The sequence below is a fragment of the Triticum urartu genome, chromosome 4A (genome assembly GCF_056163025.1).
Source record: "Triticum urartu cultivar PI428250 chromosome 4A, HENAU_Tu73, whole genome shotgun sequence".
NCBI lineage: Eukaryota > Viridiplantae > Streptophyta > Magnoliopsida > Poales > Poaceae > Triticum > Triticum urartu.
Window position 1 is genome coordinate 560,137,258 of NC_141876.1, and position 16,236 is coordinate 560,153,493.

Sequence of the window (16,236 nt, forward strand, 5' to 3'; positions counted from 1 at the left end):
CAGCTTCGGTATGTGAGCGGCGACATGTTCTAGCCGTTGCAGTGGTCGTTAGGTAGCTCACGGGCCTCAATATAATTTTTATTATGTTTAGGTGTTTTTTTACTTTAGAAGAAATTGCGCTAGTAGTAAATTCATATTATTTTTTTGAAAAGGAGGATTGCCCTCGGCATCCGAGTAATAAGCTCATATGAATTTACAAAAGAATAATAACTTTCTTGGGTAAAATTTATTGAGGGAGTTTTTGTAATAGATATGAATGCCTTTTGAAAAAAAGAACCTCATACGGGTGATAATGGGAGAATAAAAACCTTGGATTCAACCACTGTCAAGAATTAACCAGAAAATGGCAACCGTTTTAAAATTGACTAAGCAAAATTCATTTTCTTCTTGTATTCATATTTACAGACATGAGGACAGTAATTTAGTAAGGCCCATAAGTTATCTTTAGTAATTTTTTTTACTATTTCTGCTAGTAGTTTTTAGAGAACTTACCATTTCTATATATTTTTAGGAGAATTTACCATTTCTAGTTTTTGAGGGAATTTACCATTTCTAGTTTGCACGGAGCATTTCCCTCATTCGCAAAAAAAGAAGAAGCATTTCCCTAATAGAAAAAAAAACTTTGCACGAAGCACGACTTTGCCTCCTCCTCGATCCCACACTCACAGCCCAGCCCATTGCCGTAGGTGACCAGCCACCCACACGCGACACGAGTCCTCCCATCGAGGCGAAAAAGGAAAAACCCAACTCCACTTCTCTCCCAATCCCAAAAGAAGAGAAGAAAAGTGGGGAAGAAAAGTGCAGACCGCGGCGTCTGTCTTCCACCTCCGAATTCGCCCCCCAAACCAAAACCAAATCCCTCGACAAAATCCCCAATCCCCGGCCATGGCGCGCCGCGCCCCCCGCCCCCGCCGGACGCTGGAGCTGCCAGACGACGTCATGGAGGAGATCTTCCTCCGCCTACCGGCGGACAACCCCGCGAGCCTCGCCCGCATCGCCGGCGGCTGCAAGAGCTGGCGGGCCATGGTCTCGGACCCCAACTTCGCCCCCGCCTACCGCAGGCTCCGCGACGCGCCGCCCATGCTGGGCTTCCTCTACAACTACCGCTCCACCGACGACGAGGGAGCGCCCTACTGGACGTCCCACTTCCGCGCCGCCGCGGCCCTCCCCCCGCGGGTGCGCCGCGACCGCAAGCACTGGCGCGCTCTCGACTCCCGCCACGGCCTCGTCCTCTTCGACACCCCTGACGGTGACGGGCACCTCGTCGTCTCCGACCTCGTCACCGGCGAGCGCTGGAAAATCGACGGCCACCTCACGTTCCCGGATGCGTGTAATGCTGCAGTGCTCTGCGCCAGGGACGGATGTGACCACCGTGATTGCCATGGCGGCCCTTTCCTGGTGGCCTGCGTGGACTCCGTCGTGGCAGGGGACCGGAGGATAGCCAGCGCCATGGTCTACTCATCAGTTACTGGCAAGTGGATCGACCCGACCTTCCTCGAGCACCCGAATGTCATCGATGGCAGGGGGCACAGTGCTGTGCTGGGAAATAAGGTCTATGTCCCCTGTGTGGAGAGTGGCAGTGTCGTGGAGTACAACACGCGTGAGAACAAGCTATCTGTGATCAAGGCGCCATTTGAGGTCCAGCACCACAAGATTGAGCTCATGGGGGTGGAGGATGGAATGCTGCTGTTTGCGTCTGTGGTGAAGCCTAGGCTCTACCTATGGTCGATGGAGGCTGGTCCCAGAGGAGCTGCGGGACGGGCACGAAGCAGGTTCATCGAGCTCGGGCCGTTGCTCCCTAGTACTGCCCTCGTGGACAACACCGAAGTGTCGGCGGTTGGTTTTGCGGAAGGTGTTGGTGTCATCTTCATCAAGACAAGGGTTGGGTTGTACACCATTCAGCTCAAATCAGAACAAAGCAATCAGGTGCACAGAGGGTACATCAATAAGGTCATGCCCTACGTGAGTTTCTACACTGAAGGTACAGATAATTGCTTCCAAACATGCACATTAAGTCAAGAACGCTAAGCACACCATCGACTACTATTATTGCTTGTAGCTTAGATAGTTGAATAATTTAAGGCTGAGAGTTCCTAGTGTGGTATGTGATTCCTAAACGTCGGTGACTATGTAGAGTTTTTCTGCATAACTAGATAGATATCTGTATGTGGGTCTGCTCGCGTTTTTCTGGTTTTTGGGTGATTTGTAGAGATTAGGAAGTAGGAACCCATTCTTTGTGCTGTTATACTATTCATTCAGGTGTTGAGTCGTGCTGCAGACCTGGGTGATTATACGCAACCATGAGTAACCCGTGATTTTTCATGCCATGTTGTCTTTGTGTCTATAGAGGCCAGAGAAAAAGATACAGTAGTCGTGTGGAATTGGCGTTGGGCAGATTAACTAGGCAGCTGACTAAAGAATTCCATGGTGGATGTATAATTGGTGATTTATTTTTCATTGGCTGCGCTATTATATGTTATGCTGATTGGATTTACTAGCCGGTAAGCCTTAGTTAAACTTTGCTGATCATGTCCTAAGATTGGCAAGAGCAGTTTGCAAATCGGTCAAGTGATCAGAGCTTTGCTGTGAGCCAAGAGGTCTCTGGCACCCAAACACCCATGTAGTGTTTCGGATAGGATAACCTAGTCCCAGGCATGCACTTGTCCATGAGCCTGCTCGAATGAAAGAGATGATTTCATTGTTGCGTACTTAGAGCATTGTAGGTCCAGATTGAACCGTGTTGTGATGTGGATGCTTACTGCTATCGCTTCGTTGATTTGGTCAGCTAGAAATGAAATGACTTTGAGAGCAGTGTGCTCCTCTCTACTCATCATGTCATCTTATGAAGCCTTGTCTCTACATGAGTTTCTACACTGGAGGTACAGACACGCACATTAAGTCATGAACACTAAGCATACCATCGACTACTATTATTGCTTATAGCTTAGATTGTTTAATAATTTAAGTCTGAGAGTTCCTACTGTGGTATGTGATTCCTAAATGTCAAAGAGTATGTAGAGTTTTTTCTTCTATTTTTCTGCACAAGTAGATACATATCTGTATGCATGTCTGCTCCTTTTTGTCTAGTTTTTGGGTGACTTGTAGAGATGTACTAGGAAGTAGGAGCCCATTCTTTGTGCTGTTATACCATTCAGATGTTGAGTCGTGCTGCATACCTTGGTGATTATAGGCAACCATGAGTAGCCTGTGATTTTTCCTGCCATCTTTGTCTTTGTGTTGATAGAAGCCAGAGACAAGGATACAATAGTTGTGTGGAATTGGCGTTGGGCAGATTAACTAGGCGGCTGACCAAAGAATTTGATGGTGGATGTATAGATTTATGTTTCATTGGCTGCTCTATTAGTCTATTATATATGTTGCGCTGATTGGTGTTACGAGTTGGTACGCCTTAGTCAAAGCTTTGCTGATCAGGCCCTAAGATTGCCAAGAGCAGTTTGCAAAGCAACTAAGTGATGAGAGCTTTGCTGTGAGCCATGAGGTCTCTGGAACCCAAACATCCTTGTGGTGTTTTGGATAAGATAACCTAGTCCCAGGTATGCATTTGGCATTTGCCCACGAGCCTGCCCAAATGAAAGATACGGTTTCATTGTAGCATTGCACGTAGGTCCAGATCGAATCGTGTTGTGATGTGGATGCTTCCTGCTATCACTTTGTTTATTTGAACAGCTAGAAATGAAATGATGATTTACAATAAAGGACTGTGGGGTTTTTACCCTACAGTAAATATTCAAAAAAAATGAAATGATTTTTGAGGGCACTCTCTTGTCATCATGTCATCTTATGAAGCCTTGTCTCTTATGGTGCAGCATGGGAGCCTTTGCCAGCATCTGATGAAGCTTAATGCGCAGTTGTTGATGCTACAATGATATGACCAAATGGCGTCAGGACCTGGGTTTACTTTTTCTGCCGAGGAAGAATTTGAAGTGAACTTGAGCCTCATTCACTGCCGGTTGTGTTGAACAGTTTGTTTAGTGTGGATGTGCTTTTGTCCTATTTGTGCTTGTGCCATAAACTTGAGTTCGTTCATTCGTCCGGGTTGGGTGCGGCTCAAACTGTCCGTCAGGAGAAATTTTAGCGATCGGTTGACGGTTTTGTGGCATGAATTGGTGCAGATTTCTCCTTCTCTATCTTTGGCTGTTAGAGACGATGTTGGTGTCTTGAAAGGTCACTCTCCTGAGATTTATGGTGTGGAATCTCTCTATTCTATGCAGTAAGAAATTTCAGGGAAGCTAAAATCCCCACCAGGGTTCATTTGTTTCTGTCTGTGGCTTCACGCTATGGACAATTTCTCACTTGTTTGTTGAATGGCCTGTGGTCAAGCTGTTATTATGCCTTGTAGAGCTGTACTGTGGACTCTTTGGAAACATCGCAGTGATCTTCACTTTGACCCTTTGAGTAAGGTGGTGAACACAGGAGCATCGCGTACTCGGGAGGTGGAGGCCGCTGTGCCTGGAGAAAAAAAGGCAGCCCCTGACTCTGATGAAGATGGAGAAAATGCCCTGATGAGGTGAGTCGAACGCGGTTGTGGATTCAGTTTTTCTTTTTCTTTTCTTTTTGAGAATAGTTTCTGCAGTAGCAATTCCCCACGACATTGCATCAGCTGAACCTGTGTTCTTTCTGGATGTAAAGACAGATTTCATTCAAAGGATATGGTCCTTTGAGTAAGCAAAAATATCATTAGGTAGCCTTTCGTTTCGTCCTGCAACTCACCTTTTTTTTTTGCGAATAACTGACCGCTAGTGCTGCTGCACAACCAGGCATCATAAGCGTTGAATAGTTGATGTGCCGAACTCGCTCATTAGCGCTCGGCAGTCATCTATGGAGCACCGGGCCCGATGCTCCATAGTCGGAGGAGGTTCAGAATTGCTTGTACCACTTCCAGGGAATCACTTTCAATCATGATGGGAGTTGACACCCTCTTCTTGGCCCAGTCGTAAACCGAGTAACAGGGACATCAATCACGTATTGCTTGAAACCACAGGAAGCCACTGGGCCCAACCCCTCCCGCGATGAGCCCGCCACCTCCGACACAGCGTGGCTGCAACTCGCCGCCGGCGCTGGTCGACGACGCGATGCGCGAGATCTTCAAGCGCGTCCTCCCGGACGACCCCAGGAGCCTCGTCCGCGCCACCGCCGTCTGCACGAGCTGGCACGGCATCCTCTCCGACGCCGACTTCGCCCGCGAGTACCGCGCCTTCCACGGGGCGCCGCCCGTGCTGGGCTTCCTCCACAACACACGCCACAAGAGGCCGTGCGAGAAGGGGAGAATCAGAGACTACGAAAAGGAGCACGTGGTCTCCAACTTCGTCTCCACCGCGTCCTTCCGCCCGCCGGCGTGCCACGAGCGCCGCCACTGGCGCGTTCTCGACTCCCGGCACGGCCTCGTCCTCTTCCACACACCTAAAAGGGACGAGGACTTCGCTATCTGCGACCTCGTCACCGGTCGCCGGTGGGGAGTCAAGGCTGACCCCGACTGCGCTGACATCATCTGGAATGATTGGTCTGAAGAGGATGAAGACGAGGGCATAACCTGGAATGCCGCGGTGCTATGTGCTAAGGACGGCTGCCATCACATCTACTGCCATGGCGGCCCTTTCCTGGTGGCCCTCGTCGGCTCCGACGAGGAAAAGACCTTTGCCACCGTCTACTCATTGAAAACTCGTAAATGGAGTGACATTGTCTCTGGTGAGGAACCTCATGCCATCGAGACGACGGGGCACACTGTCGTTGTGGGAAACAAGGTCCATTTCCCCTGTGAGGAGACCGACAGTCTTGTCGAGTATGACATGGCTGGGCAAAAATTGTCGGTGATTGCGCTAGCTGAAGAAGAGGATGATGACCTGCCGTGGCTTCACCTCATGGGTGTGGAGGACGGGATGCTGATGTTAGCGACTGTGATGAACTTTACACTCTGCCTATGGTCAATGGAGGCTGGTCCTAGCAAAACTGCAGTATGGGTGCGAGTGTGCGACACAGGGTCATCGAGCTCGTACCGTTGCTCCCTGCTAGTGCCCTCATTGGCGTGTCGGTGGTTGGTTTTTGCGGAAGGTGTTGGTGTCATCTTCGTGACTACAAAGGCTGGGCTGTACACAGTTGAGCTCAGTTCAGGCCGAAGCAAGAAGGTGCACGGGGAGACTTTTTTCAGAGAAGTGATGCCCTACACGAGCTTCTACACTAGAGGTGCATACTAGCCTCATACTGTTTTTCAAACATGCACATTAAGTCATCAACACTAAGCACACCATCGACTGCTATTACAGTTCTTTTGCTTGTAGCTTAGATTTATAGATCATTTTAGTTCGAGAGTTTCCAAGACAATGTGCGATTTCTAATCATTGATGAGTATATAGTTTTCCTTCTCATGTTTCTGCATAACTAGATATATATTTGTCTGTAGGTCTGCTGATTTTTTTGGTTTTCTGGGTGATTCTAGATATGTAGGCATCCTCCTTTGTGATGTTATACCATTCTGATACATACAAGTCAGAGGGAAAATAAATATAGTAGTTGTGTGGAATCAGCCTTAGGTAGGTTAACTAAGCAACTGACCAAAGACCTTCATGGTGTTGGGGATGTACGCTGCACTGACTGCTCTAGCATAGATGCTGTGTTGATCAGGTTCAATGAGTAGGTTAACTTCATCGGAGCTTTACTAATCAGGCCCCTGTAACACTAGGTCATTACTGCCTAGAACAGTTTAATTATCAGAGCTTTGCTCCAAGAGGATTAGTGTACCCATAACCTAGTCCCATTGCTGATAAATTAACCGAAGGAAAAAAGATGGTTCCGTTGCTATGTACCTCCAACGGGATGCATGCTCAGTTGCTCCTATGGCTCGGTTGATTTGGCCAGCTGAAAATGAAATGATATTTTCTCGAAACATAGACGACTTTTTTGACTCATCCATTAATTAACAAGAAGAGAGTTGCCCAGTTAATTGACGGAAAACCGGGCGAAAACCGTCATAAACTTGCCCACTCATGGGAACTACTCCCTAACTATGGAGCCACAGGACCCCCAACAAACACACCCAACACAGAACAACTGCAACCTCCAAAGACCCCCCAACAAACACACCCAACACAGAACAACTGCAACCCCAAAGACCCCCAACAAACACACCCAACACAGAACAACTGCAACCCCCAAAGACTTGGGTCACACTAATTGAACCCCATCGACCAACAACAACTCGAGAAGGACATAACAACAGAGACAACAAACACATCTGATCTGAGCCCACGTTTGCAGCCTAGACAATTATGTCATGGAAGCACCTGCGCTTCCCCATTATCGCTCTTGCCATTGCACTTGCTAAATTTCTTCTTGCGGATGCCAACTTGAGGGCGAGCATCATCCTTCTTGCATTTGTCCCTCGATGTCTTCTGCTTCAAGAGACATCCAATCATTTTTCCGATTTAGCATCCAAGTTAGATAGCTATTCAACAAGCTTGATGGCGAAAATGTTTCTGAGGTTAGGCACTGAAGCTCCGACCACAAGAACATCATCCCGCCCGATGGACCCAGGCGACTGCGTGCCAGCAACTTCTAGAGCAGCACCGTCCTCATCAGTGGCCACCTAGCAAGGCTCCAGAGGAGGTGAAGTGGGCGCCCAAGCCACGAGTGAGGGCACAAGTGAGTCCACCTTCTTGGTGAAGTTGTCATCAACCAAGTGGCTCCCAGAAGCAAGCAGTACATGCCGGCTGCAACAAAATCATGAACAACATATACTACAACCACGATCAGGCGCCTCCAGTTGCTCACATGACAGAGGCGAATAATCTCCCTCGCACGAGGTCGTCGGTGAATTCACCTTCATATGCTCCACTTATGGAGGCGTAGTAGGGCTTAGACATAGCTCCTGAAGTTCAGGCATGATTGCAGCACCAAAGCCACGAGAACAGCGATGGGCTCACCCTCAGAACACAGTGGACAAGGCAAACATCGACGAATTATCGCCAAGACGAGGGGGAAACAACCATAAAGCCTTGCCCCCTTGTCTTCCGTGGAGCCAACACCTGTAACACCAGGAGTACACGATGTTGGAGCAGTTTACAACATAGCCGGCATGGGGGAGAGCCTGCTCAGAGTAGCCTCCACCCCCTCCAGAATGCTCCCAACCTAGGCTAGAAGCCTCACAGCAGCTTGGACTGATCTTCAAGACCCACAGTGAAGCGCGTCCGAGGGAAGCGTGAACTTCATCGGACCTTCACAGGAAGCTGGACCTTGATGATGTTCGATGTCGATGTTAAGGCGGGACATGCACACAACAAGGAATGCCAATGAGCTAAGTGGACACTAGGGGTTGCGGCACTCGCGCGCATGGTGACCGTTCTCCAAACAGTGGGAGCACCGTAGGCTGCAAACAACCGCACGAGTGCCCAAGAGCTCTGCAGCATCTACCATGAAGCCAAGCGAGGATGAGATGCGGAGCCATTGTCAGGGCCAGCGATGCCAGACGCCTCGGACCATGCCGTGACAGCACATACCGCCAACGCCCGCTTGTCACGGTCTCATGTCTCATGCCCCATACGAAGCTGAGCGGATGGAGCAGAGTATTTGGTAGTTGGTGGCGTCTGTGGGACTAGCTCCTCATCGTCACTAGCGAGGGAGTGCGAGCCGCAGCTGAGGGCGGCGTGGCAGGCGGTGGAGCTGGGTTGGCTGTCACCGGAGGGAGATGGTCATGGGGCCGCTGCTGGAGGGCAGGCGGCGGCGCTGGGATGACTATTTGCTGGAGGGGGCTGTGTGCCGGGCTTCTTCATCCGCCCTCCGATTGCATCAAGTCGGCCAACTACAGGGGGGCGGAGAGAAGCCTTGTCTGGTGGCTGGTAAGTTCCTCTCCCCCCTTATTTTTTTCTTTCCCCTCTCCCTCTTTTTTTCCCTAGAGTTAGACTGTGTCCGTGTACATAGAGTCTAGGGTTCTTGATTTTAAGTTAGGTTACCCCATGTAAGACTCCAAAATCTAACCCCTTGTAGCTACTTTCATGCATACTGACATTGAACAACTTTCATGCACACTGGTATTGGACTTCCAGAATATGTATAGTGTGTGCATACATTGGTGTCCACCAGATGTCGTAACTTTTTATCTGAAATTTGACTTCCCTAGAATGCACCATGATAAATGCTTATGGGATGAGAATTCCAATAGCTGTACACCATTGATACTTCACCCTCTGTTACAGTCAACTATTTTTACAGTAAGCTACACATATTGTTATTGAATAGATCTAAGCATCTGCTATGTATGCTTACATTCAGTGACACATATTGAACACTAAATTGTTGAGAAGATACTACACATATTAAACTGATAGCTTGGTGGGTTTATTTCACAAGCAACCAATGAACAAGACCTGTATTCAGATATGTCAGTTCTATCTATCTATTTATTTATTTAAGCAAGTAGCATATGGAAGGAAGGTGGCATGGATCCTCTTGATGCCATCTTTTGGTACTAGTTGATCCACTGATTATTGTGCTTGTTAATCCAATTTGGGAGGTTACTGAGTAAAAACATGCCATTATTTGGTATTAGTCGATTAACTGATTATTGGTGATAGAAAAAATGTTCCATTGTTTGTTTGTTGCTTTTCTTGTTGGGATGCAAGTAGATGTAGTAGATAACAAATCAGAAGTCCATTTTTAACTTTGGTTGTTGATAATAATAAAACCAAGTTATGTAACTGCAACTTGTTAACAACTGCTCCTCCTAACTTTGGTTGTTGATGCCTCTGATGTTGTGTTGGTATGTATGCCTGCTGGTTTGGTTGCTGTATGCATATTGTATAAAATGCCATATTTAATAACGGCTTGTTTGTGCCACTATTTTTTACTTTGTGGCTGTCACTTCTCTTTGAGATCACAAACATGTACTACCTCTGTACACTAATCTAAGACGTTTTTACGTCTTACATTAGTTTACAGAGGGAGTACTACATAACTTGCCTGTATTCCTTTCAAAATATGTAGTGGGCGTCCTTTGTGAGAAACCAACTGCTAATGACTGTTTAATTGCATAGCAGCAGATAAACCGAAACTATCTTCACATCTATTCTCCTACACGAGGATGTTGCAGAAGAAGGGCGAAAGTACCGCAACCTAGATCGATTCTTGTGTACTTTTCGGTGGAGAGGCTTCATATTTATTTGCTGGATTTTTGCCCATGTCATGGTTGTAGAGATATTGACTCTAGTTTGAAGGATCTGAGAATTTTTCACATGGTTTCGTTGCTATTTGACACTCAGAACTTGAGATATTGTCGCAATGGTCACATGTCGATTATGTTCAAAGTTCGGAGCTTTAGCTTGGAGAACAACAGTTCTGATTGCTATGCTCGCTTATTGTGAACCACTTATTATGCTGCTGTTGTTCCGAACTGCTGCTATTGATGCCGAAATACAAGAGGATTAAATGCATTATAAGTGACATGAATTGCATGTTGAGAGGTATTTGGTCCCCAAGGGGAATGGGTGTAGGGTGAGGGTACTCTGCAGCCGAACGCAGCCGCAGCATGGGGGCGATTTCCAGCCTCCGATGAAGCCTCACGCGCAGTTGGTTGTGGTACAACGATATGACCAAATGTGGCCGAGACCGATGGATCTCTCTACTGTTCCTGCCAAGGAATGTTTTGAAATGAACTTGGGTGTCTTCTGTTGCTGGGGGTGTTGGACGGTTTGGCTAGGGCGGATGTGCATTTGTACTCCTATTTGTGGTTTTGTCTAAACTGAAGTTTGTTAGGCTTTAACCCCATGAGGGCATCTCAGTTTCACCTTGCAACACGATCTGAGTAGCATACAAGGCTGGCTACAGTGGCGTGGCTGAGATGGCTATTTATTTTCAAGGATTACCAATTTTACTAAAAGAAAGAATCCTTGTTTTACAAAAGGCTCTTGAAAACAAATCATGAGCATAATCTTATTGTTTCCGTTCCATAATTCTTGTGGTAGTTTTAGTTCAACCATCGTCTTTGTCTCACAGTGATAAATTCCGAACATCGCCGAATAGAGGTTGTGGCCAAGTTGGTCATGCATTGTTGATAATTGCGTGTGCATCCGCATGAGTTGAGTTGACGATGAGCTCGACCGCGTTGGGTTGGTTCTCCCATTTCGAAATCGAGGGTGGATCGACTCGACTCACCTTTACAGATTCAGGATATCGTCAGTGGATAGGGCTGGCATGTCAAGAATTTACTCAACAAGAGGATGCGACGGGGATCGACACTATGCTATGGTAGAGTAGCACCGTAGCCCGTAACCGGCATGCAGAACGTTGTAAGCAAACCAAACCCTTGAGCCGTGATTGCTCCATTGATTCCTCCTTGGTATCGGCCCAAATTTGGATCGTGTTTGCGTCGGCGCGAACACTGCATGGACGCATGTGACGCCCGCCCTTGTCCCCTCTGACCCGCTCGTCGGTGGCACAACACCCATTCTCCCCTTCCCCTACACACTTGACACCTCCAGCCACGCCGCCACCGCTGTCGCCTCCCACTGCAGGCCGCACCGACGCTGCCCAGGCCGTCGCTGGCATCCACACATTTCCCCCACCTCGACACCGCATCTGATGCCCACTTTTGTTGGCGTTGGTAGTCTCTTTTCACCACCGCCGTAGCACCTCCACGGCCATGCCACCACATCGACTTCACAGCCGCCTACCTAGCTCCAAGCCTGTCGGCTATGCTCCACGACAGCCTCCACTTTGACAGACGTGCTGCTTGTGCGGGGGAGATGCGTGGGGCTCTTCACCGTCCGGCTTCTCGACCACTATTTTGGGGATCAGGGTAATGACACCAAAGTTCAAGCGCACCATGTCGAGAGTCCCAATATAAAATTCATGGAACATCGGCTTGACCAGAAGCTAAAACTGCATCCAAAACTTCTGGAAGAAGGCCACTGACAGGCTGCCTGGGCCAGGTAGCTAGACTTCATGTCAGCAATCCCCTACCCATCTCCTCCGGCAAGAAAGGCAGAGATAGTTCCAAATTCTCAGTGCCAGAAACTTTGGCTGCTCTTGGCCAATAATCATCCGCCGGAGAAATCCATAGCAGGGTTCCGTCGTGAAGAGCTCCTTATAGAAGGAGTAAATGTGCATCACGATATCTCCTAACTACTCAACGAGGACATCTCCCTTCCACAAACAAGGAATAGAGCATTTGCACATCGCGCATTAGCAATAGCTTGGAAATAGGCGGTATTAGCGTTCCCCTTGTAAGAGTCAATTCCGACACCCCCGCCCCCACCGCCTGATGCTGCCAAAAAAGCTCTTCACCCTTGAAGATCTCCATAAGAGAGGCTTCGATGGTGTATTGCACGAGCCAGTCATCGACAGAGATGTCAACGCCGCCGACAATCAAATCCAACGCCTTGATCCGGTCAAGCACCAAGATTGCCCCCACCAACGCGTGAATTGTCACACTGATTTGTCATAGTGATGCCAAATGTCGACAACATAGAACACCCTTGGCGGAGCGGCAGTCGCCTTCGCCCACCTAAGCCGCATTTCTTCCACAAAACCTGATGCAATAGCCCCAAGGTTTCAAAGTGGAAACACTTCGATCTAGGAGGCACCATCCCGGATGAGAAAAGCAGGAGTGAGTGATCAGAACCAAATTCTGGTAACCACCTTTAGGGAGCTTAGCGGAAAAGCCACCTCGCACTGAACGGACACAAGGACCAAATCCAATACACTCTGAATTGGGTTGAGCTCTTTATTAGTCAAGAAAACCTAGCCCCTACGCGAGCGATCTCGCGAAGAGCCATCTCCACAATGTAGTCATTGAAAAGATGCATGTGCGGAAGGGCCACAATAGTCGAGCTTCTGTCCATGCGCTGCCAAATCAGGTTGATGCCCCCCGCCATTACCACCAAGACGGGACTTCGATCAACCTTGGCCTTCAGCTCCGATAAAAAAAACTGAAGACTGCCTGTGGTCAGCCGGGCCATAGACAATTATCACCTTGCAACAAAGTTTCAAAACATCTCTAGGCCAGGGACATGCTAAGAAAGAACTCCCCACGATCCATATCCTCCACTACGAAAGTGACCTCCTTGACACCCAGCAGAATGGCCCCCGCCCCGAGTGTGAATATCGAAGTCGATAATTAATTAATAAGTCTTTCCAAATCAACGGATGACCTTCACTTTATCTTACATACGCTAAGATCGCTCGGTTGTTTTGTTTGTACTATATGCTAGCATATAGCACAGCTAAAAGGAAGTACGTACTATCTGTCAGAAAGTGCCTATGATGTCCAACAACGAAGTGTAGGTGCCAGTGATGGCAACAAACGCCCCAAGCAGCAGGATGCCGACGATCGCCGCGACCTCGACACGGCGCAGGCCTTTGGCTTTGTAGATCTTGAGGTAGCAGAGGCAGGGGAAGAAGACTGTGCCCATGACGCTGAGGAAGGAACCGATGAAGGACATGAGGAACCCGAAGAACGGCACCATGGACGCCACCGCGACCGTGCTGATAAGAACGGTGGTGCTGACAGCCACCCTCGCCGACCCACTCCCCGCGAGCGAGAGCCTCTCCTCGATTGCCGACGTGATGGGCGCGACGAGCAGCGCGTACTTGGTCAGCGGGTTGATGAGAGTCATGACGATGGCGATCTTGGTGTAGAGCCTCCCTGATGGCAGGTTGAGCGTCACCTGCGACTGCACGTCCTCTCCGTAGATGAGGTAGCCCAGCACCGCCGTGAACCCGTAGTTGAGGCTGCAGAGCACCGAGGAGATGAGCAGCACTTGGGAGAAGCGCTCGCGGTTCTTCATGGACGAGTATATCGTGGGAAAGACGACATGGCCGGTGAAGCAGACGAAGTAGAGGCCGAGGGAGGCGGGCAGGCCGGCGAGGTTGAGGACGTTGCCGTTCGTGCGGAACCCGGATTCAGAGACTCCGGCCCAGATCAGCGACGCCGTCAAGGCCGCCGACGCGACGAGCCCGAGCGCCGACACGTAGGCGAGCACACCGAGGTTCCTGAGCCAGGTGGTGGGCAGCACGACGGCGCCAGCCAGGACGATGAAGAGCTGCTTCCCGCGCAGCCGGTAGCCGGGGAGCAGCTCCACGCCGGCGCCGGGGAAGAGCTTGTCGAGGTTGTCGCCCTCGAGGACCAGGAAACTGATGGCGACGAGGTAGAGCTCCACGTACATGAACACGGCGACGGTTCTTCGGCCGGCGGCGCCGAAGGCCAGCTGGCCGACGTCCGGGTAGGTGGCGACGGAGCCGTCGGCGCGCATGCAGCGCGCCATGAGCGTGCCGGTGTAGTAGCAGACGGCGCCGACGAGGGCGAAGAGCGCCAGGCTGAGCCACCCGCCCCGCGACACCGCGTACGGCATGGTGAGCACCCCGATGCCCGAGACGGCGTTGGTGAGGTTGAGGCACGTCCTGGAGAAGGAGGCGCCGGCGCTGCGATACGGAGGGAGCTGCGCCTCGGCGTCGCGGTCAGCTCGCTGCCCGGTGGCCGTGAGAAGTGGCTCGCCGAGGGGGCTCGCCGTCGCAGCGAGGCGGCTCGTCGTGTGGTCTTCCATCTCTGAACAGCCACAAGATGCAGTCGATCGTTCGGACGATTGATGCTGCTGTGCTGCCTTGCCAGGCTACGCGCGGCCGGGGCTGTTTATAGTGGGTGCTGGTTTATGAGACTTTGGCACGTGACGGTCTGCCGGCAGTTTGCCAACGCATGCAACGATGACTCCAACATCGGCCAGTCAAGAGATTTTGACACGCCAAAGTTACACAATCTATCAAGAGTTTTTCACCTTTGCTCCACTCATGTGTGGTCCATGCAACCACATGTGAAGGAGTACTTCACCCTCGTCGCGCCGCTACATTCACGTACGTGCTAGGACACGGTCGATACATATGCATGTGGGCTGACGCTTGCATGTTCGTGATAACGGTGCGTTTTCAATCCGGGCACATGCATGCATGCAGGACAACCGTGTAACTCCTTGTACCCACAAAAGAGACCTAGCCCGTTTTAGAGAGGACGTGAACAATTTATGATTGGATCCCTATAAAGGTGGTTGTACCTTTAGCCCACGGTGCAGCAAAATCTGTCTTTGCTTAGTGTTCGGCTATTCGTGGAGTGTTTTCTTACGGGTACGCAACATTGAGGCTCTCTGCTGGGTAGAGTACCTTCTAAAAACCACTCGGCCTATTTACTGGTACACGCGGTGCCGCCGGGTCTTTGCCGATTATCGCTAGAACAATACTTGACATAGGCAACAAACTCCGTATAAATTCAAATAGAATACCCAGCACCCTTTCAGCTCACGCCATGTTCCTACCTCCCAGTATATATCTATTAAGCTACTAAGCACCATAAGTTTGAAGCCTCTTGTTTTTTTTTTTTTGAGAAAACTCATCAAGCTTTTTATTCCAAAGCAACGTTCATAGATACAACTGTTGGGTCATGAGGATTTCCCAACCACACATGTCTACCTAATTGTAGGTTACAAGAAAACTTGGCAAGTTTATGAGCCTCATAGTTATAGTTTTTGTGCTCATGAATGAAATTACATAACTGAAAACTACTTTTACGACCTATTATTTCATGTACTATAGCAGCATGGAGTCTTCCCGTCCCCCTGTTGATGTCGTAAACCACTCCTTGACAGTCAGACACAACTGTGATCTTATGCAGATTAAGATCCTCTGCAAGAGATAGAGCTTCCCTGCAGGCGAATGTCTCGAGCACCACTGGGCCAGTCACTCCCAGGTACACCACCGACGAGGACCCAAGGCATAGACCCTGACTGTCTCTACAGACAGCCGAAACTGGTCCTCCTCTTTTGTGGCGGGTGACCGCGCCGTCAACATTAATCTTCATACAGTCTTGAGGCGGGGCAAGCCACCTTTCTTCAGTGAAACGGGGAGATCGACAGACTGCAGTAGGCGGCATGGTCGGCTTTTGTAACTGCTGCAGCTCATGTAAGTAGGAATCCACAAAGGCGGTGGTTTGGACCGGGCTCTGGAATATGGCCTCGTGGATTGCTTTTCGCCGAACATACCAAACTGACCAGAGTGTCACTACCATCCTTGTGAACAGGTCATGACTCATTGTAGCATATAGTTCGAACATCTAGTGCTTGGCGTTTGGTTCTTTATTGGCTGTCATCTGTGACACGAGTTGCTCATCTGAGAGAGCCCAAATACAGTGTGACATGGTACACGAGAGGAGCGCGTGTCTCCATGAGTACTCGCAGCCACACAGGG

The 16,236-nt window shown here is 49.6% G+C and overlaps 1 protein-coding gene and 2 pseudogenes across 2 annotated transcripts; 2 read left to right on the top strand and 1 right to left on the bottom strand.

The window, feature by feature from the left end:
- The first annotated feature begins 754 nt into the window (after positions 1 to 754).
- On the top strand, positions 755 to 4,124 carry LOC125529715 (uncharacterized). Its single transcript, XM_048694140.2, has 2 exons — positions 755 to 1,981; positions 3,828 to 4,124. Exons 1-2 carry the CDS (start codon positions 886 to 888, stop codon positions 3,860 to 3,862), a joined length of 1,131 nt encoding a protein of 376 aa, XP_048550097.2. The 5' UTR covers positions 755 to 885; the 3' UTR covers positions 3,863 to 4,124.
- A 271-nt stretch (positions 4,125 to 4,395) lies between these two features.
- LOC125552768 (uncharacterized) lies at positions 4,396 to 10,843 on the top strand (annotated as a pseudogene). Its single transcript, XR_015601604.1, has 3 exons — positions 4,396 to 4,528; positions 4,779 to 6,201; positions 10,534 to 10,843. The product of XR_015601604.1 is annotated as an uncharacterized LOC125552768 (transcript).
- A 2,112-nt stretch (positions 10,844 to 12,955) lies between these two features.
- On the bottom strand, positions 12,956 to 14,637 carry LOC125554189 (amino acid transporter AVT1I pseudogene; annotated as a pseudogene).
- Positions 14,638 to 16,236: the final 1,599 nt, after the last annotated feature.

Excerpts from the sequence above, each read along its gene's own strand:
- LOC125529715 (XM_048694140.2), top strand. The coding sequence starts at position 886 with ATGGCGCGCCGCGCCCCCCGCCCCCGCCGGACGCTGGAGCTGCCAGAC. Across the intron at positions 1,982-3,827 it reads CGTGAGTTTCTACACTGAAG|CATGGGAGCCTTTGCCAGCA; the intron begins GTACAGATAATT and ends CTTATGGTGCAG.